The sequence below is a fragment of the Bipolaris sorokiniana genome (assembly GCF_000338995.1).
Source record: "Bipolaris sorokiniana ND90Pr unplaced genomic scaffold COCSAscaffold_8, whole genome shotgun sequence".
NCBI lineage: Eukaryota > Fungi > Ascomycota > Dothideomycetes > Pleosporales > Pleosporaceae > Bipolaris > Bipolaris sorokiniana.
The window spans coordinates 757,587-772,581 of NW_006911902.1; the positions used below are offsets into that span (position 1 = coordinate 757,587).

The 14,995-nt window shown below is 50.2% G+C and overlaps 6 protein-coding genes across 6 annotated transcripts; 1 reads left to right on the forward strand and 5 right to left on the reverse strand.

Annotated features, from left to right (window-relative positions):
* Nucleotides 1–266: 266 nt before the first annotated feature.
* On the reverse strand, nucleotides 267–1,266 carry COCSADRAFT_37424 (uncharacterized protein). The gene has a single exon (XM_007702228.1). The coding sequence runs from the start codon at nucleotides 1,151–1,153 to the stop codon at nucleotides 590–592; it is 564 nt and encodes a 187-aa protein (XP_007700418.1). The 5' UTR covers nucleotides 1,154–1,266; the 3' UTR covers nucleotides 267–589.
* A 4,755-nt stretch (nucleotides 1,267–6,021) lies between these two features.
* COCSADRAFT_91341 (uncharacterized protein) lies at nucleotides 6,022–6,494 on the reverse strand (the record flags this gene model as incomplete). Its single annotated transcript, XM_007702513.1, has 3 exons — nucleotides 6,022–6,119; nucleotides 6,181–6,343; nucleotides 6,396–6,494. 3 exons carry the CDS (start codon nucleotides 6,492–6,494, stop codon nucleotides 6,022–6,024), a joined length of 360 nt encoding a protein of 119 aa, XP_007700703.1.
* Nucleotides 6,495–7,022: 528 nt separating this feature from the next.
* On the reverse strand, nucleotides 7,023–8,082 carry COCSADRAFT_200190 (uncharacterized protein; the record flags this gene model as incomplete). The annotated part of the gene is made up of 3 exons (XM_007702514.1): nucleotides 7,780–8,082; nucleotides 7,338–7,658; nucleotides 7,023–7,055 (listed from the first exon to the last, which is right to left on the reverse strand). Exons 1-3 carry the CDS (start codon nucleotides 7,792–7,794, stop codon nucleotides 7,023–7,025), a joined length of 369 nt encoding a protein of 122 aa, XP_007700704.1. The 5' UTR covers nucleotides 7,795–8,082.
* An 874-nt stretch (nucleotides 8,083–8,956) lies between these two features.
* On the reverse strand, nucleotides 8,957–9,993 carry COCSADRAFT_171910 (uncharacterized protein; the record flags this gene model as incomplete). The annotated part of the gene is made up of 5 exons (XM_007702515.1): nucleotides 8,957–9,006; nucleotides 9,057–9,435; nucleotides 9,485–9,587; nucleotides 9,637–9,693; nucleotides 9,908–9,993. The coding sequence occupies 5 exons, from the start codon at nucleotides 9,991–9,993 to the stop codon at nucleotides 8,957–8,959; spliced, it is 675 nt and encodes a 224-aa protein (XP_007700705.1).
* A 241-nt stretch (nucleotides 9,994–10,234) lies between these two features.
* Nucleotides 10,235–12,216, reverse strand: COCSADRAFT_37426 (uncharacterized protein). The gene is made up of 3 exons (XM_007702229.1): nucleotides 12,009–12,216; nucleotides 11,558–11,944; nucleotides 10,235–11,478 (listed from the first exon to the last, which is right to left on the reverse strand). The coding sequence occupies exons 1-3, from the start codon at nucleotides 12,192–12,194 to the stop codon at nucleotides 10,444–10,446; spliced, it is 1,608 nt and encodes a 535-aa protein (XP_007700419.1). The 5' UTR covers nucleotides 12,195–12,216; the 3' UTR covers nucleotides 10,235–10,443.
* Nucleotides 12,217–13,026: 810 nt separating this feature from the next.
* Nucleotides 13,027–14,888, forward strand: COCSADRAFT_143905 (uncharacterized protein). Its single transcript, XM_007702516.1, has 4 exons — nucleotides 13,027–13,939; nucleotides 13,993–14,152; nucleotides 14,215–14,415; nucleotides 14,464–14,888. The coding sequence occupies exons 1-4, from the start codon at nucleotides 13,508–13,510 to the stop codon at nucleotides 14,823–14,825; spliced, it is 1,155 nt and encodes a 384-aa protein (XP_007700706.1). The 5' UTR covers nucleotides 13,027–13,507; the 3' UTR covers nucleotides 14,826–14,888.
* Nucleotides 14,889–14,995: the final 107 nt, after the last annotated feature.

Sequence of the window (14,995 nt, forward strand, 5' to 3'; positions counted from 1 at the left end):
AGTGCGTGGTACATGGTCATTGTAACGAGCATCTTGCTATGACAGCAAATGTGTGTGGTAGCAACGCAGCAGGATACAGAGTATGTGTTCACAACACCGGGACTGCGAAGTGGAGTCTCGTACAGACGTAACGGGGAAATTCGACTAGACTAAGTCCGAGCGAACAAGCGATCTTAGCGGGCCTTTTCATATGCTTGGGTTGTGGTCCTAAGGGCCGTCTTGTGCTTCGATTGTTCCAAATACTTGTTCCACTGGATGCACGTAAACACGCAAATCGGCCTACTTCTCGTATTACTTGAGGGTTGATTTTATTGTTCCTCACTGCATGTGGAACTCATAGTATTATCGTAACGATGTTGTGAGGTTCAGTGGATACAATGTAGGTGGAGACGGTTGCATGGCGAACCTCAGAGGTTGTCGACGATTTAAACTGCACGATAAACTCAATACTAACAGGGGGAAGAGCCATGCACACATAGGCCTCCAACAAGATACATTACGATCCCCAAGTATACTTTCGTTCTCCAACCCATCCGGGTCCGCTTAGTGCCTCTCCAATCTGACCCCAACTTCCGTGGGACCCCTCCATCTACTCCAACGCCTGTAACATCTCCCTAGTCGCACTTAGACTCTTACTGTCGCCGTAAATAGCGGCAATAAGGCTTCCATCGAGCTTTGGAAACTCGCGCTGGAGAATCTCGACATTTTCGTCGTCATCGTCTTTCCTTCCTGCCGCTTCATAGCTCTGCATGACCTCGATCTGGTGAGAGCGGTCTTGCCCAGTAGGGAGCGCCATCTCCGTAGCTGTGCGGCGGGGTGGCAGACCAGGTGGGACCTCTCCTTGAGTAGTATTCGGTGTCTGACCTTGGTAGGGTTGCTGTGGTGTGTCTTGTTGATAGTATGAGTGTTGAGAAGTCTCCTGAGGGGTAGTCTGCGCGTAAGGGTTGTGAGATTGGGTCTGGCCGGTCTCTTGGGCCCACGGAGATGTATCATGTTGCTGAGGAGGGTGTTGGCCTAGCGGATTTGGTGGCATTTGTTGAGAGTATGGGTTGTGAGACTGATTTTGATAGGTTTGGTACGTATTTTGGCTTTGGTAGCTTTGCTGCTGACTGGGCTGGTCTTGCCATGGGTTGTCGGTGTTGTGCGAAGCCATATTTATGATGCTGCAGATTTGAAGGGTGGCTGAAGAGGTCTTGGAATGCTACAAATACGTACGTCTCAGAGAAGTGGCTGTAAAAACCGGGTATCTTTGAGGCTGAGGGGTGTTGACGAGTGGTGAAGGCGCAGTAGATGATGACGTACATCTGGTCTGTGCACGTGTCTCACAGCCCCGCCTCAGGCGTCCGCGTATAGAAGATTGCTGACACAGAATGGAGCCATCGTTTACAACATTCACAGATGTGAATTAACACGTGGTAACTCTCCCTAAATCGCATATGGATTTCATTGCTCAATTATTGGTTGGAAATACTCGGCTCTCGTTGCGTCTGATGAGAACTGCATACTTTGCAATACTTTTGTGTGAACAGGAACTCACAAGAGTGCTGAAATTAAGGATGATGTATCTAAATATATACTAGAACACACCCGGGTCGGCTCTTTCGAAGGCTTGTTACGAGATGATATAAAGGCCCTCCTAATGTTAAACAATCCGAAACGTGCAAGAAAGAACACTGAAGGCAACTTTCAAATCATAGAAGAATTCTAGAATTACGGAATGTATGCAAACATTCAAGGAGAATGCAACAGATAACATTCTCATCGAGGCTATGAAGGCATATCTACTTCTGCAGGAGTGATACATTAGCCCAAGGAAAGACTCACAAAGTAGAACAGCGGTCTCTCGTTAATGAGAGTAACCGAAAATGAAATGAGATGGTTCAACAAACGCATATATTTGCAGCAGTACAAAAGTAGAGTTGGTAGTAGGTTAAGGAACAACACATAGAGCTATCACAGGCTGGTGACAACCTCTAAAAATTCTGTCACCCTCATTTTCCTTCCCTTAGCATCATTGTCAACGCCATCACGATCAGTTGTAATCTAAGATCGCAATCTGAGTTAAAACAATATTCTTCCAGCCTCTTTCATTCCGCTTTTTCTTGTCTTCCTCATACAAACCTACAACCGAAACTTTTCTCGTGTCCTAGCAAATACATCAAGCAGACCGTTATTTGTTCTAGCAATTGCCTTCTAAAGAGAACCATCATATGCTTGTTATGTGCTATCAAACTAGATGCCCCTCACTTCCCAATTGTCAACTTTACAGGCGAAAACACGCTCTTCCTGATGACGTCACAAGAGGGATTTCACGTTTTTCCGCCTATGGTCAGTTCTAATGCAGCTAAACAGGCAATAACAAAGCAGTTACGCTAGCAAATACAGAATCTTATTCTAGATATGTCTTCTCCCTAGAAACAAACTCGCTCACGTAACCCTCGTTGCATTTCTCAGCTTCCCTGCTTTGAAGAAAAGTTTGCTATTTGTAGTTGCGGCAATCAAAGGTTTGACGACAACTATCTTGCACCCAAGACAAATCAACACGCTTGCGGAACCACATTTACTTTACGCAAACGCAGTCAGAAACCCCAAATATGTGGCGTAATCAGAATCGACAAAAGGAAAAATTGATTCATTTCCAAGTGTACACATCATTATTCCTATGTATCCTGCGATAAAACATTACCACGTCTATTCATGAGTAAGTTAGCTTCTAAAGTCTCTTCCATACTTGACAATCTTTCTAATCTTAAGATAAGATTCACAGATGGACATAGAGAAACTCAATCACGGCCAAAAACATCCAGATATTTCTAGGTCGCATAGAGTACATTTTCATGACCTAAAAAGGGTCACCAACGCATACAACAGCCACTGACGACCTATACGCTGATTCAAATCGATCCCGTGACACGAGAAGGCCATACGAAAATATATAGCTGGATGGTCTCTCTCGGTAGACCACAGACACCTGTACGCTAAACAACTTCCGCAGACAGTACTAGCTAGAGGATTGCATAACTGGATAGGAGACCCAAAACTGTAGCCTGGTCCGGGAAACCGACTCTTATAGGAACCACAATGCAGATAGTACTATACATATACAAGAACAGTCTCTATGACGAGACATCGCATATGCAGCAAGATACACCTGTTTATATTAAGTATCATCTTGCACCTATACATCAACCGCCAGTCAAGCGCTCAAGATAGGAGCCATCTTCCTCCGTTGAGATATACGCCTCTGGTATGCTATACAACTCAAGTACCCGATAAGACGTTTCAGTCACCTGAATCAACACTACTTCGATCATATCGAAGGCATCGGCGCCGTGCAGCTTGACTTGCCTCTCGCCTTAAACCCGCGATATCACCGTTACAAAAGCGTTGGGATGTGCGTGCTTCAATTGTATCCTCCAGACGGGAACCCCTGGCTCTATCTCGATCCACTGGCTGGCGTCTCGACCGAACTCTTGGCATATACAGTATCTTGATCAAATCCGCCATGCCCCTTTTCCCCAATTCCTTCATATATACACTCTCCCCGAAAAGCAAGCTATAGAAAGAACATTCGAGCACCTGGTTGCCTCCACCGTCAGCCTTCCGAACATGTGCAGTGTTCAAGGTCAACTCCACATGTGGAGGACCACAACTCAGGGCAATTCTACACTCCCAGATCCGCGGCAGTACTTCCTTCTCAGCTTCTTTCATAAGCCGTGCGTTGGAGAATGTGCACGCTGCTGATGGTGTTGGAATGGAGCTTGATTGAGAATGTGAAGGTGAAGAAAGAAAGAATGGAGATTGCTGGTGTGCGAGACGAGCTTGTTCAAACACTTAGATCAAAGACGATAAACCCATGAAAAAAATGGGTGAGGGAGAGAAAGAGGTTAAAGAAGGGGGGGGAAGTGGTGGGTAATGACACATACTTGTGTGGTAGGGTTTGGGGGAACAGGACGACTAGGTGTACAACAAAGGTCTGGGAAAAGGGAACAATGGGTATACAACTAGGGATTGGGAAACAAGAGGATTGGGCATACAACTAGGGTTTGGTTCATGGCCGTTATATGAGATTTGGACTTGGTGGCGAAATGTAAATATGAGGGGATGGCGGTATCTACGTTCTCAACATGGACTTGTGGACGTGTTGGAGTTGGTAATTTCTAGGGCTCTGGAATTGGAGGATATACACTTATGTACAGAATGTAGAATTAGAAAGAGCATGAAGAGATGCTGGAAGACAAGAATGATTACCCCTTCTTCAAGGTCATGCTCGTCATACAAGCCCTTATTGAGACAGCGTACCATCCCTTTCAAATGAATGATATATCCTTGAATACGCATTCAAACCACGCATCTCCTACCTCTAATACCTCACACTCCCATAATCACTCTCCGAAACTCCAGAAAACCTCCTCTCCACCCCAACCCCTCCATCGTAAGAAACCCCTGCGCTACCCCCATTCTCCTCACCATAACCCGTATATTCAGAAAAAACCCCATCATATTTATCCGACTCATACTTCGTATAGTCCCCACTCATACTGGATTGTGCAGCAGGTCCTATTGCCATCTCCCTACTATACGCTGGCACATTTCCATTTGGAAAAGCCGCTGCATCACGCGTACCGCTGGCAGAGCTACGTTGCGACGCTACAGACGCTCTATCCGATCCGGCCATGAGCGACACGATGCGGTTCAAGACGCCATCTGGATTCATAGCGTCTTCCAGCTGGGCATTAGCGACGCGGAGTTGCTTTGCTTTCTTCCTGGTGTCGTAGTAGAGTTTTGCGAGGCCGATGAGTGCAAGGATGACGACTGCGGAGACGATGACGACTGCGATGATAGCTGTGTTGGCTGTGTTGGCCGCGTTTTTGGGGGTTGGTAGAATGGCTGCTGCGGGAGAGGAAGATGGTGTTGGCGATTGAATTTCTTGGCTGGTTGAATATGTTGGTGTAGGTACGACACTTGTTTCCGCAAAAGTGGCTGAGCTGGTTGGGCTGGGTGTCGCGCTTGGTGCCGTAGAATTATTAGGAGTATCACTGGAAAGTGGGGTATTGTGTGTTGTACTTGGACGAGGACGTTGTGATGAACTCGATGCATACGGTTTTGTAAACGGGGTCCATTCCTCAGGAATGTCTGCTAGAGACTCTCCTATCTGTTTGCAACCGTCTTTGTACTGCTTTATAAATGCTATGTCAGGCTCGAGTTAGTTTCCCACTCTATAAAGGCAGTAGTTGCAAACTTACCTCTCTTTTCACGGTCGTCTTTACACTCTTGAAACACACAATGTGCAGAGAAATAGTCGTTGTGGCCCAGAAACCGTGTTTTGGCACATACGCAGCGGAAGTAGCCCGACTCTAGAATGGCGCTGTCGCAGCTGAGCTCTTCACTGTCAGGTGTTAATTTGTCTCTGGCAACTTGCTGGCATTTTTTAGATATCTGACTGGGTTAGTTGCATTGTAGGATTGAAAGCGCAAGAACATCTTACAAGGCAAGGTACAGAGTTTGCTGCAGCTAAGGATGTCTTAGTCGCAGCGGCGAGACTTGGAGAAGAAGAAGAAGAAGAAGAAGAAGGAGAAGAAGAAGAAGAAGAAGAAGAAGAAGAAGAAGAAGAAGAAGAAGAAGGAGAGGGAACCACCAGAGGCGGGTTGTATTCACGCAGAATGTTGTCGGCTCTAATTTTCATGTTAAACTGCTGTAATATTGTGGAAGCCTCAAGTTGTTGCTGAAATAGAAAAGTATTCAATAGCCAACACGTTATTCATTGATAGCAGCGTTAGATAGGTCAGAAGGCGAAATGGAATACGGAAAGCCGATATCGCAGACGGATGTCGAGTGCACCTTGGAAAGATGTACCACAAATTGCATTTACAAAGCCAGAGTACAGAATCAAACAGCAACAGAAAGTAAGGACAAGGTTCAAAGGGTATCAAAGGAGTGTCTATTATCCATTACGTAGGCGTCGTGCTGTGATATCTGCAGTCTCATAAAGCGTGTTGTCGTGAATATCGGCAACTAAATTCATCGAGGAGGAAGTTGCACTGGCTCAAACGAGACCGTCTTGTTCAAGTTCCCGTACTCAGGCTTGGAACAAACGTCTACGAGCAACTGTTTGTAGTCTAAAATGGCAAAGTCAGATGATGAGTCGTTCAGGCTCGGGGGTTCACATCGACAACTTACTGGCAACTGCTCCGAGAGTGCATGCTTTCTTGCCTGGTTCACCGTCGAGGCATGGCTGCACGGTTTTGACATATCTGTCGACATCTTCTTGCTCCAAGTTACATATACAGATTAGGTTGCCAGGCGCGCAACCGTCAAAGTAGCCGTCGGTGAGACATTCGTTCTGTTCGCCTTGATTAGCCCATAGCTCGGCGTGTGCGTGACATGCATCGTACCGCGCCACACGTAGGCAGCTTGTTGGTATAGTTTGTTGGGGCCGACCAGACTGTGGGGAGGAGGGACACAATGGCGACAATCGAACCGCTGATTATCATGGTGTTGGCTGGCGACGGTGGAGTGCGTACGGTTGCGGAAGAAGTGGTGAGTTGGGTCGATATGTAGAAATCACGAGAAGTGCAGCTGAGCGTCCAAGCGCAGACTAGACCAGCCTCCGACCAGACCAGACGATGATGATTTATGGGTGCAGATCGCTGCTTCCTTATTTGTTTGTGCATGGCGCAGACAAGGGTAGCGTTGTTTTCTAGGCTGGTGGATCGATTCCGTCCCACAGGTCACACGGCCGCTGATCTACCCCGACGAAACACAGCGGGCGGGGGACAGATTCCAAACGCGCGGCGGCGTCAATGGCACCAAACTCAGAACAAGCGTTCCTCACAAAGGGTCAAGTCTGGAGCTGGAGCGCTGATGCGGCTGCAATTTGGTTTCCGCTGTGGGGTCCCCCGGGTGCCCCAAGCCAAGGGCAACCATGTCTATGCCGCATACCTGAAGCGACACGCCCTGTGGCTAGACATGACCAGGCTAGTTTTGGATAGAGAGGCTGACCTCCTGCTCTTGTAGCACATTCACGATGCAATGTAAATCACAATGCCAGTAGCCTCGTCGCATCTTGGGAGTCGTATGATTATTAGACTACGCGATTGCCGCACGGCATCGTGTCGCGAATAGATTACCATCGGAACAAAACAAAGCCTCCAGTCTTCACCCCTTCTTCCCAACGCCCCTGCGCATGTGCAATCACGTCCGTCATGCGCCCGGCATTTCTGACCTGCCCGAATACCTTGGGCCAGTCTGTTGCCTCATTCTAATACTCTTGTTCCTAGTGTTGAACCCTCATGGCCGCAGGCCTAGAACAAGCAGTCCAAACAACAACAACATGCCAGACCCGCGCACAATCCAGCAAAGAGCCCGCCACCTCCACCGCCATCATGCCTCCTGTTGTCCTGGTAATATCCACCTGGTGGAGGCGGTCCCTGTTGGTATTGCATCTGCTGTCCACCATACTGTCCTTGAGGAGGACCGTACTGGCCCTGTGGCGGACCTGGTTGGCCTTGTTGATAGGGGTTCGGGCTTCCGCCGTAGTAATCAGGGGCACCGTCACCTTGGTTGTAGTATGAGGGTTGCATGCCTCCAGGAGCAGGACCAGCGTCGTAGTGAACAGGCGCTGGGTTCTGAGGGTATTGAGGCGGTGCGCCTTGGTCCTGCCTCGGGCGTTAGTATGGTGCGCTCGTTATGCTAAACAGGGGGTGGCGACGGCAGTGTGCGCCACAGTAGAGTGGAATGGCGACCACCCATCGTTAAACCAAGGGCAAGGACACGTACATATGGTTTGGACATGTTGGCGGTATGTGAAAGAAGTTGTCAAGTTTGTAGTGTAAAAGCGAAAGAGCCACCAGTTAAGAGGCAAATCTTAGAAGGAGGTCGCTGCACGCGTTCCGCGGCAAAGCTGGGCAATGTCTGGTCCGTCGTCGATCGGCTATCTGTATCACCTATGCGGTCTCGGTCAGTGTTGTGGCGTCAACAACAATGTCAATCGAAAGGAAATGAGTGAGCGATGTGTAGGTGTATAGAAGATGGATTAAAAACGAGCGACAATTCGGATAATAGGTGAACCTGAGTGCCGAGTTGATCACACATCAGTTGTCGCGGCATACGAAGGAGGGTGGCTGAGCTTGCGTGGCGGATAGTCTAAGCCACTTTTGTCATAGTGTGGGCCGCATTCACCCTCTCAGCGCAAACCCTCTCCGACCTTCCAAGGCGCGTGGCACCCTGTCATGCGCCACGGTGCAGATACTCGACATCAATACGGTAATCTTTGCGTACACGGGATGCACGGCGTCTTGTGCAAAAATACGCATCAACGCACCTGCAAAGCACAGATCTCCAGACAGTCACGAGAACACGGCAAATCTCAACAATCCGGGCGTACATTGAACGAAACTAAGCTTACAAGCTGCTCAATACATAGGCCATACAAGTCACAGTCACAAAACAACATGGGGCTATCTAGTAGCAGGCGCAAAGTATACAAACCTTGAATATCGAATGTTTCGCATCGGGTTTGGGAAGGGCGTCGGGAAATAGCGGGAAGCTGAAATCGAACGGGGGGGCATCGAAGAGGGAAAGTGAGGTTGGAAGACTTCGAGGTGCTACGGACCGACCGAATAGTGTACAGGAGGCAAGGAACTCGAACCGCATCGATGTCGACCGATCGACCGAAACAAGGCGAGAAGACCGAACCGAATGGTAATCGCCGTGACCGTTCGCCAAAGAAGATCCGAATCGAGCTTTTCGACTGCTGAATGCATTAATGTCGTGGCAGGACATAGACGTAACTCTAGCCTCCACTCGGAGAAACAAAACATGATCCCAGAAACCATTATCCGCTCAACAAAACAATGTGCAGGTACCAATTTCGAGCACGCGCGTCAATACTAGCCTTGTGCACACGGCGGCAGTAATCCGGATACTGCCTGCTGGAGGGTTGCCAGCTCATGGCTTACTCAGCTACGTCCAGGTCGTCATGAGCCGCAGGCGGAGGAGATTCGACTGCAATGGTGATTAGACCGGATTGTCGTCAAGGGCATCGGATGTCTCACTCTTTCGGGGTTCAGCAGGTGGCTCAGCCTCGCGCTCACGGTCGCGCCTCTCTTCGCGGTCGCCACGATCACGGTCGCCTCGGTCGTCCTCACGGTCGCGGACATCCTTCATCTCGCGGTCGCCGTCAACAGGGCTCCTTGATCGGTCACGGTCACGACGGTCGTAGTCGCGCTCGCGGCGGTCATCCTTGCGAGGGGATGCACCGCGTTCACGGCGTGGGGAAGTGCTGCGACGGCGTGGAGAGCGTACCCCACGGTCTGCACGATCACCGCGGTCGGAACGGTCGCCTCGGTCACCGCCACGCTCAGAGCGCTCACCGCGGGGGCGGTCACGTCCTGAGTCGAAGCGCCATGATGCCGAGGGAGGAGTACGTGCCCACTGTGCCTTGTTAGATTCAATTGCGTCCGTAGTAGCCTCCTGAACATACCTCAATCTTCAACAAGTCATCGCGGCCGATGCGCTTGTTGTGCATCTCGTGATACGCATCATCGGCATCCCGGCGAGACTCGTATTCGACGAAGGCGAAGCTGCTGTTCTGTTAGAGCCTGGGAAGGTGGCTAGGGTGGAGGGCCAACTCACAGCCTAGACGAAGCCGAACGGGGAGCCGGAATGTCGCAACGGACAAGGCGACCATAGCTTGAATGTTGTCAGAATAGCTTCGGGAAGGCGCTTTATGCGTGATGAAACCTGGTGCAGGCGCTGCTTACGCGAGCAAGAAAGCGGGAGCGCGCGAGGGAGCAGTCGCAACAGCAGCGGAGCGTGGACAGCAAGGAGATGCAGGATCGATGGTTATGATGGAGGAGGAAGATGCGAGGGCGATCGAGTTGGGGCGAGGCGTTGGGAGACATACCGTTCGAACTCGTAGGCAAGGTCGCGAGCGCGTGTTCCGTGGCCGAAGCCAGTGACGTAGAGCGTAGTGCCGCCGCCGCGAGACATGCTTGAAATATGAATATCGGTGTCGCGTATACGTCCAAGTGGTGCGAAGGTTGCGATTAACAAGCGGGTGGTCGGCTTTGGGGTATGTGGGTGTTGATGGAAGATTCCAAGGCGGACAAAAAGACCTGGAGGCAGCTGCAGCAAACGCTTGGGCAGGCGCTATGACCACATTCTTGGCAGCCTCACTCCGTCGACGTCAACTTTTCCATCGAAGGAACGCCTTATCATAAGGCCCTTCCCATTGGCGCATTATTATTTGGAAGCACAACACATCCTTGTGCCGCATATGTATCTTTGACGACGGTCTCTTCTATTCTCAGGTTGCGTATACAAGAAATTTCCGAAAAAGCAAATCACGCAATGTGATTGTGCACCTGCGTACACATAGACATTTGTACATCTATCTACAGAATATACATATACATTACACAATAAAATGTTGTACATGGACTAAGAAGAGAATGCCCCATATGGCGCTCCATTGAGTTTGAAGTAACCAGGTTGGAGTGTCTGGAAGACACCCGTGGGATCATAATTGGCCGCAATGTCTTGCAGCTTCTGTTTGTTGACTGTCCCATAGCTAGCAATGACATCTTGGTAGGGTGATGCATAATTCATATAGAGGAAGTCACTGTAGAGCCCCTTCTTGTCCGCTTCAGCAATGAGACGCTCAATCAGGCTATTGGCGAATACCATGATGCGCGTATTATCGGCAATGTTTGTCCACATGATAGCAAGGTTGCTGATGCAAATGGGACCGTCATCGGGATTGAGGCCCCGCGGGTTGCCGCCATTCTGTTGCATTTTCCGCATAGCTGGAACAGTAATGGCTTGGAATGACAGCACGGGTAGGACGCCGGCGGCGTCTGCAATTGCCGGCACCATGTCGAAGAAGATGTCAATGAAAGTCTTGAAGATGTCCTTATCCACTTTGAAGGTGAGGTCCCAATACGTCTCCTGTATGCCATCAGGAGCGCCCGCGCCAAGCTGGTTCGCCAACTTTGACATGTTGGCAACCGAGGTCTGGTCAAAGATTGCTGGAATGGCCTTCCATTCGTCGAAAACGGGAGGCCACGGAGTCGGGTCGGAGTATTCAAGGTCCACCGCTGCAATTTTCGTACCGTTTTGCAGCGCGAATGAGACAATTTGAGCCTGCTTAGTATCTTTTTCGGCATTGATCGCAAAATTGTAGTAGGCTTGATACATCTTGTCCCACTGGTCTTCGCTATGAGCGCGCTGTCCGCCCCACATGGGACCTTGAAGGAACGTCCTCATGTTGAACTCTGTGACAATGCCAAAATTGTTGCCGCCGCCACGAAGAGCCCAGTAGAGATCGGGAGATTCCTCAGCGCTTGCAGTAACAATTTCGCCCGATGCTGTTACTACTTCGAACGATTCAACGTTATCACAAGCCCATCCGTAGGCGTTGGAATAGTGAGAGATCCCTCCTCCAAGGGTCAATCCAGAAACGCCGACCGAGGATATCTAATCATTGTCAGACATTCGGGATCTCTTCAACGAAATGAAGACGGGGAAGACAGTGAAAAGGCATTTAGAAACGTACCCTACCCCCAATGACTTCTCGCCCATACTGCTCAATCCATGGGTATACATCGCCCCAAGTATTACCTGGCCCAATGGAAGCTACACTATAATCCGGCGACATGGACTTTTTATTGAGCTTCTCAAGCGCAATTGTGATGCCGCCTTCAATACTCGATCCTCCAGCGAACGCAGCATGCCCTCCTCCTTTCACTGCAATAGGACATTGGGTGAACCGAGATAGCAAGACAACGGCTGCTACCTGTGAAGCATCGCTGGGTTTGAATATGCAAAATGGGTTGACTGCGACTTGCTGCGCCGCCCAGTAATCGCCAGTAAAGTCGCTGTATGCTGAGCTTCCCTGTGCGAGCACACTGCTGTTGCCGAAAGTGCGTTCAAGAGTGGAACACTAGGTACGTATGCCATTAGCTTATGATCTAAGCAAGCTACGATGATCGCCTAAGCACACTCACAGCTGTTGAGCAGGCGGCGGGCGAAGATGCGTCGACTAGCTCTGCCAGACCAGGGATAGCTGTGACATTGATCCCTTTGACTAGGAGCGCCTTGGCTACATTGAAGTTGGGGGGCTCAAAGGCGCTTGCCAGCGCACCTGCTATTATAGACAGACCCGAAAAGGCCGCGGGAAGAGGGAGTCTCATAATTAAGGTCAGCGGGTCCGGGGTAGGTACCGAGAATCCGGGTCAGAAACTAAGTAAGACACAGGAAGCCACCTGGTTAATATACTTTTGGCCATCTTGTCCGTAAGTTACATAAGTACACTGTCAGAAGCGTGCTCGTCCGACGGGAACATGGTGCCGTGCCGGGGCGTGAGAGAGAAGTCGGCCGGTGCATTCGCGAATAGCACCGCACAGGTTTGATAGTGTTCAGACTAGAGGCTTATACCCTGTCGATAGTAATGCCGTGCCAAAACGCCACCGACTACAAACAACGGGGGGTTTCCTTCAACAATACGACAATCCCAAGGTGGCGTGTGCAGGTGGATATTAGAGCAGCCATGCCGAACCGCTCTGCATGTTCGCCATCAGGACGTTTGCCCGAAACATCAACGCCACTGCGCCGGCTAGACGCCTTCGCTCCAATGACAGCTGGGCGCACGTACTTGTTCTTTATCGTATTGGCAGAGTACACGATATGCTCGCGCTGAGCAAGCCAACAATCAGCGAACAGATGGGCCTAGCCCCGCTGTGGCTTGCTTCGCCGAACGCAAATGGTGAGCGTTTCTAGGGGCGTACCACACTCTAAGTATATCTAGCAGGAGGCAATACTAAAGAACATGACGAGTAGGGGTATTGCGATCGACCAATTGCAGTGATTTTGAGAGCAACGCGGGTCTAGAGTCATGTCGCAAAAAGGAACGAAATGCGCGAGCACAGGCGCTAAAGTTTTTTAAGGCGTCCTGACAGGCAGCCGCCCTGGTGCGCACCAGCCCATGGAGTAATAAACCCCGTCGTGAACGTGCATCCTACACATGTTGCAACGTCTTGCGTGCACAAACAGAGTACGCTGCACTTCACCGTGGGAGCGCTCAGCGTGGTGGTAGACGAACAGGTGAAGTTGCACAAATCCAGGGGCGCGGCCCCGACTACCAGCCCTGCGGATATCGTCAATCGACTTTCTTCGAGTCCTCCTTTCGGCAGACACGTGCATGGCCCCATGCACTGGATTCCATGCGTCTTACAGGCCTGCGGATCCCTCCGAAAGCTACATATGGGCCCCGTTCGAGCTACGACTGGGTTTAGCAGTATTGTTTGTAAAGTGGCTGCCCCCAGGGCTTTGTATCTGCAATCCTAACTTCCGCGGCCATCTTCGACAGATTACTCGCGCTGAACCGCTTCCCCGCGCCACATCACCAGACAACAGAGGCATGCCGCATGCGCTCTAGAGATTTTTGTGCTTGTTGTGATCTTTAGGGCCGGGCCCACACCCGACCCCCTTTGAGCCTGTATCCACCATGTCGACGGGTGCGGATTGGATCTCGCAACATGATCTCCTCCGAAGCGACTATGCCATGCTCGGCACCACCTCGACTGTTTTTGCAATACGTGTTGCGGTCCAGATATGGCGAAGAAGGCCGATTGAAGCGCAGGATGTCTTGCTTGGAATTGCTTTCCTGGCCTATCTCGCCTTTACCATTCTCTACATAGTGATTACGCCCACCTTCTTCAAGCTTCAAGCGCTGGCAGCAGGCCAGGTTGTGCCATGGCCAACGATGGCGGCAGATCTCAGATTTACATCTGAAGTCATGTGGCAAAGTGGCATGGAGTATTGGACATGTCTTTGGTTTGTCAAGTTTTCACTGTTGGCGCTCTATAAGAAGCTGCTCGCCGGGATGCCCAGGACATACCTATGGGTCTGGTGGGGAATATTGGTATTTTGCATCGTGGTAAGACTCCAATGAGAAAGACTCTGGTGTGAGCATGGCTGACATTGGTTCAGACTTGGGCAACTTGTATCATAACAGGTCCAGGCCTGGCATGCAACGATACGAAGGCGTTCTTTGAAGAAGGGAAACAGTGTCTATCGCTTGGGGAGACGCGGCGTCAGACAGCAAACCTTTACTACGCATACGCGGTCGACACACTGACTAATCTTATGGGTATGTTGTCGAGTTTCCCAACTTCTGTTCTGGTCGAGTATGCACACTGACGTATCTCGAAGTCATGTTCCTGCCCATAAGACTCATCTGGAATCTCCAGATGGAGAAAGCGAAGAAGATTGGATGTGGACTCCTCTTCGCTTCTGGTTTTGTTTGTATACTCTTTTCGACTATTCGCATTGTTCAGGTTGGCCAGGATGGGAAGCCGAAGTCACCAGATCCGAAATGGCTTACCCTATGGACGATTGTGGAGTGCTCAACAGGTGAGGGATGCTTCTTGCCTTGTCTAAACCATACTGATGCTTCGCCAGCTGTGATGATTGGCTGCTGCCCAATGCTTGCATCTGTCGTGCCAAAGAGCTGGTCCCGTCCTTCAGGCCGGGCATCGTTCAACGCAGAAGGCTACATCGAGCAGTCACCCAACGGATCGGACGAAACTGGATCAAAAAGTCAACGTCTTCGTAATATGCACAGCTCCAGGAGTCGAAAAAAGCGCAGTGAAAAGTCTTCGCAACAAGTCAGCGTAGCCACTCAAGATGAGCTCCTGGACCGCCGAACCGGAGGTACCGGTATTAGGATCACAGATGAGATGCGTGAACAGCACATGCGGCGAATGGAAGAGAACCAGTGCATGGAGGAAGGGCGCTCAAAAGGCCTGCCACCGGACGTGTGAGTAGGTTTGTAGCTGTCAGTAATTAATTTCAAAAACAAAGATAATTTTACAAGTCACTGCATGTAAATTTGTGAGTGGATACAGCGTTCAAGGATAGTAATACCGACGTTTTCATCCACCCCTGGTGACCGACGGCAAGAACGGATATGAGGTCGGACTTCGGTATGCTG

What these genes read in the sequence shown, in the direction of transcription:
- COCSADRAFT_37426 (XM_007702229.1), bottom strand. Translation starts at nt 12,194, where the DNA reads ATGAGACTCCCTCTTCCCGCGGCCTTTTCGGGTCTGTCTATAATAGCA. An exon ending in CCGCCGCCTGCTCAACAGCT is followed by an intron (nt 11,945 to 12,008) that starts GTGAGTGTGCTT and finishes ATACGTACCTAG; the next exon opens with TGTTCCACTCTTGAACGCAC. An exon ending in GAGAAGTCATTGGGGGTAGG is followed by an intron (nt 11,479 to 11,557) that starts GTACGTTTCTAA and finishes GACAATGATTAG; the next exon opens with ATATCCTCGGTCGGCGTTTC.
- COCSADRAFT_143905 (XM_007702516.1), top strand. Translation starts at nt 13,508, where the DNA reads ATGTCGACGGGTGCGGATTGGATCTCGCAACATGATCTCCTCCGAAGC. An exon ending in CACACTGACTAATCTTATGG is followed by an intron (nt 14,153 to 14,214) that starts GTATGTTGTCGA and finishes CGTATCTCGAAG; the next exon opens with TCATGTTCCTGCCCATAAGA. An exon ending in GATTGTGGAGTGCTCAACAG is followed by an intron (nt 14,416 to 14,463) that starts GTGAGGGATGCT and finishes ATGCTTCGCCAG; the next exon opens with CTGTGATGATTGGCTGCTGC.
- COCSADRAFT_37424 (XM_007702228.1), bottom strand. Translation starts at nt 1,153, where the DNA reads ATGGCTTCGCACAACACCGACAACCCATGGCAAGACCAGCCCAGTCAG.